This window comes from Myripristis murdjan, chromosome 22, assembly GCF_902150065.1.
Source record: "Myripristis murdjan chromosome 22, fMyrMur1.1, whole genome shotgun sequence".
NCBI lineage: Eukaryota > Metazoa > Chordata > Actinopteri > Holocentriformes > Holocentridae > Myripristis > Myripristis murdjan.
The window spans coordinates 19,785,133-19,799,360 of NC_044001.1; the positions used below are offsets into that span (position 1 = coordinate 19,785,133).

The window sequence follows — 14,228 nt, forward strand, 5'->3', positions numbered from 1 at the left end:
GCAAATGCAACATGTTTGTTTCTTATCCCTAAAGGATTGCCAAATATGCTTTTTGACCAATCGCTTTTCAACTGAGGTCATTAACAAGTTGTAACGGTGATACTGACAGGACCCACATCCTCTTTTGGCAATAGTAGTGATGCCATGCACAGCTGACTCATGTATTGAGTCATCAAATTATGTGATGAGTCACTGAGCAATACATGAACCTATCCCTACGTTGGATTGGGGAGGAAGGGGAAGAGATTGCTCATGACATTATAGACTCAGTAAAACTGCAATCACTTTTTGGATTATCAGAGTTAATGGATAAATAGACTGAATCAGAATTTATCTTTTTTTTTTTTCCCAAAAAGAAAGCCATTGTTTAGATGGTATATATTCATCTTACAGTACAGATAAACTAATTGAGGTCAAGTTCATTTACTGATCCTGCCTTCGTTTTCTCCCACCTAGAGCGGGTCACCCAGCCAGGTCTGAGGTGAGGAAGACCCAACACAGGTCTCCAAACCACATCCTTTTTTTGGACCAGCCGATGGTGCAGAACCGAGTAGCAGAGGACCAGATGAATGAATTTGTTTGCCTGGAAAGGTGAGCTGCCAGAGCTGCTCAATTATTCAGTGTTTGTAACAGACGGTGCATCAGTGGGTGAACACGCGCAGCTACGGCTGATTGATGGCCCTTGCCAAAACAAAAAAACTGAACCTCATTGTTCATATCGTAACAGGATCTGTGGAAACTCTGTGGCCTGTTGCCTCCGTTGTCTCACTTGTAATAATTTGGCTCTGGAAGTTACAACTATGAATTTTTGACCTTGGGTTGTTTTGCCACTGCTGATGTCTGACTTCCACATTGAAAGTTTTAAGACTTTTATTTGACGTTTGACTACCAAATGACCATAAATACTACTTGCCTATTCATCTATCATTCATGGCTGTGTAACTGAGGATGCCAATTTGACTTCAAGGCTTATTAAACGTACACCTGATAATGCCTGTTATAAAGGACAAGCAGGGTATCACAGTAGAGGAACCCTGGCTCACCTGTCAGGGGGACCCAGCTATTGTTGTAAGTGTGGACGAACACAAGAGCCCTTACCAGTGTCAAACCCTTTTGACTTGGTGAACAGATGGAGTTTTACCTGTTCCTACTCCCTGAACATTTCCAACAAAACATGTTTTAGGCCGGGGTGTTGATATATGGATGTTAGTCACGATGCAGATGTGTAAAAAAAAAATGTCTGATTATTCCATTTCCAAGTGCCACAATACAGCTTTTTTGGACATTTACATTGTGTCTAGTTAATAAATAACACATTCTGGCATACTGTCAGCCAGTGTGATCTTCACAACAATATTGCTATGGTCACCTTCTCACCTCTTTCCCAGTGTTTATCACTGCAATTGACCTATGCTCTCCTACCTGCTGCAGCAGAGAGAAAGAAAGCAAAAAGCAAACACACACCCTTTAATACACACGTACACATGCACACACACAGACACACACAGAGGCATATCTCATTACCATCCTCCCGATAGCGCAGGCAGCGGGTGTTGCAAGGGAGGAGGAGGCAAGGAGAGCAAGAAACGGTGAGCTATAGAGAGAGAGAGAGAGAGTAATAGAGAGAGGACAAGCAGAGAAGCAAAGCCAGCAAGAGGGAGAGCGAGCCAGCACCAGAGGAAGGGGAGGGAGCGCGAACACTCAACAAGATAACAGGAGATACGCGTGGGAACAACAGCCCACTGCAAAGCAGAGGCACAGATAGAAGGCAGAGACAGAGCAGGGGAGCCGGCGTGCAAAAGATAAGACGTGCTGGTGTGTTACTGCGTGTGTTCGGTCTACGTTTGTGTGTTCCCACGGTTCTCCTGAGGCCGTGGCAGCCATGGCGTCGGAGCCCAGCACCCAGTCCAGGGTGATGTTCCAGACAGGAGACAAAACAGAGGAGCCGGCGCACCGCAAGCTGGGCAAGCTGACAGTCAAATACAATCGCAAGGACCTGCAGAGGAGGCTGGATATTGAGGAGTGGATCGACGGGCAGCTGCACCTGCTGTTTGACTGTGAGGTAAGGGCTGGAACACACACACACACACACACACACACACACACATATATACACACACACTCCCTTGAGGGGGAGGTAAGAGAGCAGAGGAGGCACTGAGCCGCACATAGGTGTCTGTGGTGGGCTATCCATCAAGCATGCAAAGGGTAAAGATTACAAAAACCTAACAGAGGAGTGGCTGGGGAGGCAAGTGGCTCTGCTTCATGGCTGCAATTTGTTGTTTTTTGGCACAGATAAAGCCCTCAATCTCATTAACCTTACTGCAGTATCAGCTGTGCGCTCGCCACCATGGTGTTCCACCATTGGCCCAGTGATAAGATCATTTCCCCACTATATTACATCTGATTCCAGTCATTAGGCATGTTGCCAGCCTGACTGAGCAATCCACAGCTCATTTCAAACATATGATTCATTATCAAATAACTACATGAGCATTTTAGGCATTTAGCTGACACTCTTACCCAGAGCAATTTACAATGAATACAGCAGTGGAATAAGCTTAAATTCTAAGAACAGCAGCATGAGGAGTAACCCAATATTGTGGAGTGCAAGAGTCAGAGCCCGACAATATTACTGTGAGTCCAGCTTGATAAAGGAACACAGACGAACCGGGAATAAAAAAGAAGGAAAGAAAGAAAGAAAGACAGAGAGAAAGAAAAGGACAGAGACAGAGGCAGTTATTATTATTATTATTTTTAAGAAAATAGACACTTGATGTACCACTTTTGAGCTCCTGCCATGATACATGACATGCAGGACATTATGTCATCATGTGTGTGTGCAGACACTTTCCTGTGAACACAATAATTCAGGAGCAATGCATAATAGAGACATCATACTTACAACACTGGTTCCCTAGAATAGCTGATCAGATTAGATTTTAGAGCAACTTGCTGCATAAATTTGCATACTAATGATGGGAAATTTGATTTTCGTCAAACTACTAAAACTCTGTAATGCCTTTAGATACTGACATCTTAATAATGTAACCCAAGTATGCTGCCACAGATGTATTTGCTAAGTGATGCAATAATTAGTCTAATTAATGATCTCATTAGTAATGTGCAATGTATCATGATGATTATGTTGAGACATTTGGCAGCACATTGTTTTTCCCTTTTCTTTATGTGTGCTGCTGAGAGATACATACTTACATCCACAAGACTGGATCCCAACTGTAACACGGGTCCAAGGGACAAAGCATAGACATAGTTTGTAGTCTGCGCACATCCAAGAACTTGAGAGGTATACTGCCCTGGATCTTGGCAGGAAAAATGTGTATTCAACAGTGTATAGAAGGGGTTGCACCCCAGAGGCCAGAGGCCCCTGTGGGTGTTCATATGTGATCCATAGGAGGATCATCACTATATTCTTGTGTGATGGGGTAAAATCCAATTAGGTCAGATGCTCCATATTGATTTGCTTGGCATTCTCTGAGGGGAAACCATGGCAACAGATGTCTCATCGCCCACGTGAAGCAGCATGGCACAGAGGAATTAGAGGGGTCTGTTAGGCATGGGTGTCCTACAGTAATGATGATGCGGATCGGATGACAACACCGCCTCCGTCTGATGGTGGAGAAGGGACACACGATGTTTCTCGTTTAGTTGTCTAAGCATGCAAGGACCCTAAGCTGAGTGACCACAGATGGCCCATGGCAACCTCTCTGTCTGGCATACCTCCTAGCCCTGCCAAGAACCTGTTTGCATATGGCATACTGATGCCAGAGGGCATGAGAGTGCATGGCATGTGAGCGGTGTCCTCACAGAGGTTGAATGTTCAGCGAATAACAACAGGATCAGGATGAAGATGGATTCATTCAGGCATTAGAGAAACCTGTTGAGTGTGGAATTGAGACAGCAGCATGTCTGTCCAGAGAGTGGGATAGTGCAGACAGAGCTAGGGACAAAGCACCAGGGACTACACACCAAACGGATGAGAGGCTTCTGACAGCAGCTCAGGTGATAGACACCTAACATCCCCAATCAACTCCACTCAGCTTTTTCCAGGCCAGTAGATAGTCCATTAGAGATCGGTCTGCTTGGTTTAATTTAAAGCACTTCAATCACAGAGGAGTGCTTGTGGTTTTCAATATTGTGCCTAAATATTTTCCACACAGCAGCGCTTGTTTTATGAGCTCAATTCCATTTACTGCCCATGCTTTCTTCCCCATGGTAATATATGCTAATAAGCCTGTGAAGCAGTGGGTAGAATAAATCCTATTACTGGAAACCAGGATATGAGGATAACAGAAACAGATCACAAGTCTTCCCCTGCCTACTCTTTTCATCCCGTCCCAGAAACATAAAATTATTTCACAATCGCCTTTCATATTTTGATTCTAACATAATCTTAATGTTATTGTTAATGTATAGCACATGGGCAGCATAGATAGTGGATGTGCTGTGTGCGGACATGTGGGTGTGTGCTGCCCCAGCTCCTGTGGGGGAATCCTGGAGGGGATCAGGCCTTTTTAACTGAGGGATGGGATCGCAGCATGATTGATGAGGTGACGACAGATAGCAGAAACACTAGAAATCCCTTTGAATCGATTGTGACAGTGCCTGTCATGTATTAAAGTTAACCTGCTGTTGCAACCTGTACAGTTTCCCTAAGGATAATTCCATGCCATTTGAAAGTAAAGACTATAATATTTAGTTGGGATAGATTAGATATTTGCATTACCCGCTGGTGTGGGATAGGTATGGTTTGTACATGTGTGTTGGCCAGTGTGATGAATTTTGCATGGGCTCAGGGGAACGTTACTCTGTTGGTTCTCTGTGTCTTCCGCGTGGAAGCATTTACCATCAGTCCCTTGTGTCACCGCCTGAATTATTTAGCCCCATCTCTAATTCATACAAGTGCTGCCTTGGTCTGGAGTAGCTAGCCTTCTTTGCACACTTCACACCTTTTGGGAGAATAGTAAACTAAAAATGGCTGTGAAATATTATTTAAAGCTTTAGTTGAATGTATATGTCGAGCACACATTCAAAATGTCACAACATTTAGGTCTACGGATGTCAGGTAATTCAGTGTTCCTCACATGATCTACAAAATTACTTTTAATTGCACTGCTAGACTATTTTAATGAAAAATGCATGCTGCATTACTGGAATTTTAATGCCCATACTCAGGTTTAATTGTTTAAATACTGTATTTTTGAGTGTTCAGTTTGTGGAGTCAGAGTAATCAGCAGTCATATCACGCTTTCAGGGGTCTTAACATTTTGTATGATTTGGCATGCCCTCATACCACAGGGCAGTGGGAATTTAGATATCATTATAGCTCTCTTTGGCCTGTTCAAATTAGACCATGGCTCATTGGGTGAGGTTAATGAGCTGGAGACTCTGTTGTGAAATATTTTGATTTGTAGACAGCTCGTGCCACTGACAGGAAAAAGGAAGAGGGGATCAGATCAGTTATACACGCACTGGCCTCTTCTCAAAACAGCTTGGTTTCCTGGGCATGGTTTCCTTAAAATCTGGGGCATTACAAGCAAAAAACACAGCATGTGTCATGGAACCTTACAGTGTTTAATGTTTTATGTCAATTGTTCTGATATCTGCTAAGATCCTAGCTCAGCACATTTTGTTACTAACACTCGCATGAAAACTGCATGAATGCAGATAGATGTAGGCACTCTTTTTATGCTCAACCCTCCCAGCTTCTGACAGGAAACCATTGAGCTCATATTATAAAAGAGAGCTGAAATTTTAAATTCGAGTGGAGGTCATCTTATCTTTACAAAATCCCGTTGCTCATTTGCATTGCAGCTCTATTCCATATTGACAGAAAGAATCTGAAATTGCATTCCTCAGAGAACCACTTTGATATTCATGAAGTCAGGTATTAGTGCCAACATTCATTTTAGCATCTGTCTATTGCTTGTAACTTCAAAAAGTGCTGTTGAGACATTTTCAGCCCAGAGGCCCCATTAAGATGCCATTTTCCTTTGACAATGAGGCTTGAAAACAACAGCTTGAGAAATTGCAGCAGCTCATGGTATGAAACACTAAGAAGTTACTGGAAGGGGCGTTGGGCACGTTTTCATGATAAATGCACACATTCCTCCCAGCTCAGTGGAAATGCCTCTTATTGATATTCAGCGGTGCTTTGCATGGTCTTGCAGTCACAGGGCAGATGGAGGGAAGATATGAGACACAATAGTTAACGGAAAACAGCTTAAAAACCCAGCCCGAGCCAGAGGAGTACAAAGCGCAACCCTGCACAGCCCAATAAAACATGGCACAGCAGTACACAGCATGAGCCAAATCAACACAGCTCAGGCCTGCATGGCTCCTGTGGATGAACAGCCATCAGCAGAATCACAAAGGGCCCAAAATGGCCGTGTTTATCAATTAGAGGAGGGCACAGGGGACTCTGAATCGGGGCTGATCTCTTCCGCCACTCAGCACTCCTACATTGATTAGCTCTCTCCTCATCCAGAAAACTGTGCGAGTCCCAGCCATCCACACTGGCCATTAAATCCTCCCAACTGGAAAATGTTCCTTTAAAAAGGGGCCCCACTTGTCAAATTTGAGTGTGCACCTGCTGACTCCAGATATCTCACTGTTCATGATTTCTCGAGCGAGCCGCCCTCGTTTCCTCTGAAAATTGTTCTTGAAAGGAGTGGATATGAGCTTGTCATATTAAATTGATTGCATTCTATATTAATTTACATTATGTGATTGGCGGCTCTGTGCCCTCTGTTCCTAAATTTGTACCCACTAATATTCCTGTGTCCTATCTGCCACTGACTAAAAAAAGACTTCTAAATTTCAAATTTCTATCTGTCAATATCAGTCCAAAAAGTATTTTAACTGCCAATATTTGTCTTATTGTGAAATTTTGGTGCTTCTGTGATCTTTTTTTCTGAGTATGTCATTAATATAACTGTTAAATTAGCAACAGAACAAGATTAACATGGTCTTTTGCTCACAAAAAACTTTGTATTACAATCTTACAAGAATTCATATCAGCATTAGCCGTTATTAGTGGGAAAATATTGGATATCAGTACCAGCCTAAAAACAACATATTTCTCCATCCCTACAGTAGTTTGTGTGGATTTAGAGGGAAGAGCTCAGGTCATCTTATTACAATAACTGCCTCTCCTGGGTTTCTGCTGTAACCTAACACCAGTGGTACACACAATGTGGTAAAACCCATTCTAGTATGAGCCAGCTGAGATGCCTTTATTCTTTGGGAAAGAAACATTTAAACTGGGAGTAATCTCCTGGTAATGCCCAAGCAAAATGCCAGCTGGGTAAATCATCCATGAAATCAGATGGTGGAGTGTGGCAAGTATGGCCTCCTGGAGCCTTTTTGCCTTCATGCCTGGCTGCTCCTAAGCCTCGTTCATCTGGACAGCACATCATCAATCTCATCACTGTTACGCGAGAAATCGCTCAGGAAGAAAATCATTATTTATACAACACAGCCAGCACTATTAACCTGGGAGTTTTGACTGCTTCTGGAAGTGAGTTGTTGGCGTCTTAAAGTTAACATCACCAAAGTTTACATGGAGCTATTGTGAAGCAGGGCTGGGCAATGCGGGCAAAATCATACATCGCAATGTCTTTGATTGCAAACCTCAGCATTGATATCATAGGAATGAATATGGGTGCTCTCATAGGATAGTTACATACCAGATATTTTTCATAAACAATGATTAGTAATGTGGATATGATGAATAAGCAGGTAGAGGCAGATTGAAGAGCTGGAACAATCTAATAAGATCAGAAATTGCATCCCTTTACTGTAATGCAGCCTTTAAACCAAGGATAAGATTCCTCTGCCATATAATGATATTACAATATTCAAAAGCCAGGACTATATCTAGTCTCATATCACGATACTGATATAATATTGCTATATTATCCCAAGTTTGGCTACACATCTCCGGCTCTTTCTTTTGCTTCTGACGGCTCAGTGTCAGTGGTTTGAACTGTCAACAGTGTGAATGAATTAAATTAAATTATCCTGCATTTGCATGTTGAAAGAGCTTCTTTAGTAGCGTCCAGGAGTGTGAAGGTGCACATAGAGAACCATTGTGTTTTAGCCTTCAAATCTGTCTGCCCATCTGCCCGTACAGGAGGAAGAGATCCCAGAGTTAGAGATTGACATAGACGAGCTGCTGGAGCTGTCGGACGAGGGGCAGAGAACCCGGCTGCAGGTGAACCACCCAGACAGTTACACCAATCGTTGTGCTAAAACTCCAACCTCATTTATTTTCGCTTGCTGTGTTGTTGTGCACCTTGTTCCGCGCAGAGAGCACAGTGAGTCTCAGGAGGCCGTTTTGTTGGCCAAAGAATTATGGACACTTCAAATTCCACCTTGCTCCCACTTGACACATAAACTTTGGTACATATGTAACTATATTGGGCAATATTTTTACAAGCACTTGACCCTTAACGAGTTCCTTGTGCAATGTTTGTTCCTGAGCCTGTGTTTGTTTCCTCTCTTTGACAGGAGTTGTTGCAGGAGTGTGGAAAGCCAAAAGAGGTAAGTCACAAAGAAAGTTAATGCTTTACTCAAATGAAACTCAGAAGGTCATAAGATTCATGTTTTTGCCTCAGAGAAAACCCCATGTCACTCATCCGTTGTTTCATGTCATCTTCTCCAATTTCCATCAGCCACAATAATCCGTTCTCTCCATCTTTCCACAAGGATTTTATCAACGGGCTGCTGTACAGGATAAAGGGCCTACGCAAAATGTCGGGGCCCTTGAAGAAATAATATTAGGTCAAATCAAGAATTGAGACAATGTGGAGCCTCTCACCTCCCGAGCAGTAACTATTTTGGATGTCTGTATGTGAGGTTACGTGTCAGTGGGACCCTCTTCCTGCACACATGGGTCAGTCTAACACCAGAGCAGTTGGTTTTGATTAAGATTTTTTTTATTTGACTTTTATTTATGGACAGCTATAACTTTTTGACTCCCCCTCAACATACCAATAATGCACCTGTGATAAAGATGTATTGACTATTACTCAGATGGACTTTTTTTTTTGGTGTAAGATTGTACATTTTTGGTTGTCTATTTATGTACATAAATATTTTTGTTCTGATAACAGTGTTGTATGTCAAAATAAAAGAGAACGTTTTCAAGACAAGGCTGTGAATGACTTATCCAAGGGGCTATGTCTAATTTCACAAGCACAGTTAACAAAATGACATTTCAACAGTAGTGTAGATTAATTAATTATTCTTCTTGCACTTACATGTACATGTTAATGGTCATTTGCAAGTACCCATCAATTTACACATCCTATAAAGCTACCCTGTTAGCATAGGTGTCTTTTACGACCGTACTAAAACACTGGTCTGCCTTTAAAAAAATGAGTACAGATGCCAACAGAAACAGAGCAACATAATAGTCTGCGTTATGTCCCATTGGCCAGAGGCAAAGGCTCTACAATAGAGCTGCTTTTGGCAGATCATTCCCTGGACATTTTACTGTAGATTGCTGCCAAGGTTCTGTGTTGTAGAGTTAATTGCTCAACAGAAACAGAGTGATGGAAACAATAGAAATGTTGGCATGTCAGATCCAGGAGTAAATACAGTGAAATGAAGGCCAGGAAGGTCCATTAAGTATGCATCCATTATCCCCATCCATTTCCTGTCTGTGGTCAGCGTATGACACGGCCAGACTCGACAAACACAGTAGCAGTCTCTATATGGGCCTTAATGGAGCAGGTCCCTGGAGGAGAACGTAATTATGGTCTCTCTTCAGTTAGCCAGACAGTAATGCACGCTGATGAAACTGCACTCTGGCCCTCTTTTGGTCATACACACAGGGTCGCTGGGCTAAGGGCTCCATTATAGTCATTTGCCTGCCCCCCCACACACTTCCACTCCTGCCTTTCTGACACAGAAGCCATCCATACTGCAAGAACACAACTCTGACAACACCTGCCAGAGTGTGACATTTTAGCATAACAATGATGTCAGTGATCAAAAATTCATATCTGAGTAAAAAAGACAATGCAACCGCTTAAAGCTGTCACTTAGATAATGCATTCTACTTGTGTATCCTTTAAATTCTCATTACATGCAAGGACAGGAAAAGCAATACTCATGTCAGAGTCTCAGCCAAACCCAGATTACAACACTGGCTGCGGTGACTGCCAACAGAAAACAAAGCCCTCAGTAATCCTTTTATACTGGCTCCACCGCAGTTCTCCAGCCCCGATGTGACAGTAGTCTGGGATGGTGCATCATCCCAGATGAGCTCGTGATGTGTGTGCGCATTGTATTCTGTCAAAAGTTTAAACATCAAACGGTGAAAAGTGCAAACCACAAGTCTAACATGTGCCTTTGTTGTCTGTGGGAAGTAGGACAAGTGACAGAAACAGAGTAACCTCCTACTCAGTTATGCAATTACAAACCAGTCCGGATATGCAGTATTGCTAACATACCAATACTGTAGCAGCCTTAATTAGCCTCCCGCTAATTTACCTCAATTACATACACCATCTAAAAACTAAGAGTTGTGTTTCAGATACTATACATGTTGCATTACTTTTGTATTTACATTAAGAGGTTTTTGTAGTGAGTAAATCTATGTAATCTATTAGGCGACCACTTTGCTGTTTTATGTCTCGGTTAGATGTTACAAAAAGCTATTCTTCCTGAGGTCCACATTAACACAAGTTTATAACCACGCTTGACAGGTTACAGGAGATTAGCAACATAATTAGAGGTTTCAGTTTGCTTTAAATAATAGGTACCACTTAACTCTGATCGGCCTGTGCTTTGTTTTTTTTTTTCCCTCCTGACTTCCATAAATGGAGCTCTGCTAAATTTATCTTGACCAGGACGTGCTAATGCAGCACCTGCAGTCTCTCTATCATGTCTTCCTCTTCTTCTTGGGTGCGGTATAGTTGCTGGTTCGGTGCTCCTTCCTGTCATATTTATCATGGCCTTCCCTGGGGAGATAATGGAGTGTTGATTGATAATTCATCACACTAAATACTTTATATACATGCTGCTTAACAGTATGGCAGCATCCTGCACAAGATTTATCTGGGTCATGGTATGCATGCCAAATCACAGACAACTTTGCTGAGAAATAATTTCCATGCAAATTTATGTATGATAGGGGTGGGAAAACTGGATTCTGAGCATATTTTGGTGCTACCTGAAACAGCGGCTGCAGAATAAGTCTCCATCACAGGTGTGACAGCGGAGGGTGGCGTCTTGGTTACAGATGCAGCACCAGGGAAGCTCGTCCTCGTCGCTGTCTGATGCGTGCCGGTCCACGGCAGCTGCTGGGTGCCTGGTCTTGGGTGCTGGAGCTGGTTTCTTGTAAATCAACAACAGCATCGAATCAGCAAAAGGATTCTATTTTACTCCGTGTTATATCTTGGTGAGAAACCTGAGTATTGTGTTTTTGACTGTGTTAAGTACTGGCTTCTTGGAGGTCGCCTTCTTCTCTGTGTTCTTGGGACCGCTGAGCTCTAAAGGTATGTTGTAGCCACTGGCCTCGTCCAGCGCAGCCTCTTCGGAGAGCTGGAACACAAAGCAAAAACGCAGGGGTTTCAGCACAAGTCTGCAATTCATGTTGCATTTGATGAGTAAAAAAGGCAAAACAGCAGCCCCTTGTGGTTGCTGTAAGGAATCTGACTTACATGTCAGTATCATAACCCAAACTGGTCGGTCTTTACACAAGCAGACATACAGTGCGTGAAAGATGTGCACTTACTAACAAATTCAAAGTGTATGACTCATTATTGCCTGTAGCAGAACATGCTGATCCAAACCTGTTTTAATACTCTCTTCACAGCCTCTTCCTCCGTCTCCTCCTCACTGTCAGGATGTTCGAAGTCCTCCATAGTGACTAAAAGGCAACATAAGGAAAAAACACATGAGAAATACACCCCTGACAAGTTGATGACTAACAAGAACATAGATGTGCTCCCACTGACACATCCACATTTTTAACAGGGCCATGTGAGAGGGATTCCATGCTCCTGTCATATTTTCTGTCATTCTGGTATAAAAGTATGGATGAGGGACATCAGAGGAGGCAGTTCTCTAAGAACTCGACATGAAAATTTCATGCTGCATTGGACTGGTAAAACAGACTGTGTACTTAGCCACAATAAAAGTAACATCAAGTTTAAAAGAAGCGGGATGTACCTTTGTCTGGGTCCTGCCCCTTGAGTTGGGCCAGCCTCTTGGCCATCTGGAGGACCTGATCCTGGGAGAAGCGATCCTGCTTCAGCTCCTCCATGGCCTCGTCCAGCAGACGCTTCTTCTCAGCCTCCAGCTGCCTGACCGCCTCCTGGCCCTCGTCCAGATTCTCCTCCAGTCTGCCCTCCTCCCCCTTGTTTAGGTTGTTCATGGGGCCATCCACGCCTGCAGAGTTGGGAGGTCCACACCAGAGCTAAATAAATCTCACTGTGTTGTACTCTTTAATTACTTCGTTATGAGCGTGTAAAATGAGGGTGTATGGCTGCTTCATCAATCTATAACTGAAACGTGGGTTAGAGCTGCAGCTAATGATTATTTTCACTGTCAATCTATTGAGTTTTTTTTTTTTTTAATTAATCAAAATGGAAAAAAAATTGTGGCAAATGCTCATCAGAAGTTTGCTGAGCCCAAAGTGATGACTTGAAATCACTTCCTTAGTCTAAACAGCAGCCCAAAAAAGTATTAATTTTATAATGATATAAATGCCAGAAAAGTAAGCAAATCATAGCATCTTAGGAACAATCAAAGGTTTGGGGTTGTTACTGGATAAATTGCCTAAACAATTTATTGAATATTTAAATCATAACTGATACATTTTCTGTTGATTTTCAAATCGATTAACGAGCCAATCACTGCAGCACTGATGTGGGTAAAGTCAGTGAAAGGAGTAACATCTTCCTACATTCAGGGTTTGGCTGTTGATTGTCAATGGCAACCTCCTCTGTCATCTGAGCGATCAGATCACTGGCCTGCTCTGTCTGTGTCCTGGTATCTGGAGGCTGATGCACCTGCGCAGAACAATGTCAGAAAACTTCATCACAAAGACATTCGGCAGTCTGAGGAATCAAAAATGAAACAAAAAAGTAGGCAGGGGCTTGGCTCACAGGCGGAGGGGCTTGAGAAGGTGGAGGTCGACCCTGTAGAGCTGCCAGACGGTCCTCCATCTCCCCTGCAGAAGGCACTGGCTGGCTGGGAGCTTTCAAAGCAGCAAGGCGAGACTCAATCTCCTTCTCGGACGGGATGGACTCTGAAGAAGAGGTCAAAAAATACAGGATTAGGCCAGAACTACTGTGAAAAAATTTCCAGATTAAGTCAAAACGGTGTCTGTCAAGCCTTACTTGGTTTAGTGTCTTTCTTCAACCTATGAAGTCTCTCAGCAATCTCCATGTCTTCCTTACTCAGGCCTTTAGTTGGCACAAGGCTTGCCTTTGCATTTCTGCTGCCTGCATGTGCAAGGGGCTGTGCCGTCTGCCCTTGCTGTTTAGCCTCAAACGCAGCAACCCGCCTGTGGATGAGAGCACAATCTCATATATCACGAAACTGCTGTGGTGACAGAGTGTCGTATTTACAAATTTGATCATACTGACTTTTTGTAATTTTCCGGAGGGGACCATCTGCCGCCATTGTTTGGAGCTCCTCCACTTAAAATAAAGAAATCAAGACTTGTTATCATAAATCACTATTAAAAATAACCTGATTTTGATTAGTGCCTCTTTAGTGGAGGTAAAATCTTGAGCAGTACCTTGTCAGATTGCCATGGCACTGCCTGCACACCTTCTGCTGGGTGTTGCCACAGCGAGGCACCACCGCGTTGAAATTTAGACAGTTTGAGCAGAAGGAGCGACCGCAGTTCTTACAACCCAGCTGCGAGGAAGGTGAAATGTACAACCAGTTTAGCTGCACTGCAAACATTTTAAATTAACATGGGAGTAATGTCAGTTGCTAACGTGACGTTTCCAGCTTGAACGTAACGTTACCTCCTTCCTGAAGAGACTGAACTTTGACGCGCAGCCGAAACAGCGGTTGTCCATGTCGAGGCATGTGAAGCAGCTGTGTCCTGGCTGACGCTGCCACAGAGGATATCGCTAATTATGTAAATAAAACTCTTTAATCATTCTGAGCTTCCCACACACCTCCCAAGTACAACTGCTAATCACAACAGGAAGCGTTCCGGAAGATAACGAGTGATG

General features: G+C 43.2%; 2 protein-coding genes across 2 annotated transcripts; one reads left to right on the top strand and one right to left on the bottom strand.

Moving 5' to 3' along the window:
- The first annotated feature begins 1,592 nt into the window (after positions 1-1,592).
- Positions 1,593-9,176, top strand: ppp1r14d (protein phosphatase 1 regulatory inhibitor subunit 14D). The gene is made up of 4 exons (XM_030081937.1): positions 1,593-2,062; positions 8,156-8,236; positions 8,533-8,565; positions 8,731-9,176. Exons 1-4 carry the CDS (start codon positions 1,883-1,885, stop codon positions 8,797-8,799), a joined length of 363 nt encoding a protein of 120 aa, XP_029937797.1. The 5' UTR covers positions 1,593-1,882; the 3' UTR covers positions 8,800-9,176.
- Positions 9,177-10,817: 1,641 nt separating this feature from the next.
- zfyve19 (zinc finger, FYVE domain containing 19) lies at positions 10,818-14,210 on the bottom strand. Its single transcript, XM_030081909.1, has 11 exons — positions 14,016-14,210; positions 13,781-13,902; positions 13,626-13,679; positions 13,377-13,543; positions 13,143-13,285; positions 12,941-13,046; positions 12,205-12,423; positions 11,826-11,902; positions 11,473-11,574; positions 11,204-11,367; positions 10,818-10,991 (listed from the first exon to the last, which is right to left on the bottom strand). The coding sequence occupies exons 1-11, from the start codon at positions 14,067-14,069 to the stop codon at positions 10,913-10,915; spliced, it is 1,287 nt and encodes a 428-aa protein (XP_029937769.1). The 5' UTR covers positions 14,070-14,210; the 3' UTR covers positions 10,818-10,912.
- Between the last annotated feature and the right edge of the window lie 18 nt (positions 14,211-14,228).

Bases quoted from the DNA above. Each gene is read 5' to 3' on its own strand.
- ppp1r14d (XM_030081937.1), top strand. From the start codon at position 1,883: ATGGCGTCGGAGCCCAGCACCCAGTCCAGGGTGATGTTCCAGACAGGA. The intron at 2,063-8,155 runs GTAAGGGCTGGA...CTGCCCGTACAG, and splicing joins ACCTGCTGTTTGACTGTGAG to GAGGAAGAGATCCCAGAGTT. The intron at 8,237-8,532 runs GTGAACCACCCA...TCTCTTTGACAG, and splicing joins GGCAGAGAACCCGGCTGCAG to GAGTTGTTGCAGGAGTGTGG.
- zfyve19 (XM_030081909.1), bottom strand. From the start codon at position 14,069: ATGGACAACCGCTGTTTCGGCTGCGCGTCAAAGTTCAGTCTCTTCAGG. The intron at 13,903-14,015 runs GTAACGTTACGT...CCTTCCTCGCAG, and splicing joins TCAGTCTCTTCAGGAAGGAG to CTGGGTTGTAAGAACTGCGG. The intron at 13,680-13,780 runs GTACTGCTCAAG...CTTTATTTTAAG, and splicing joins TGCCATGGCAATCTGACAAG to TGGAGGAGCTCCAAACAATG.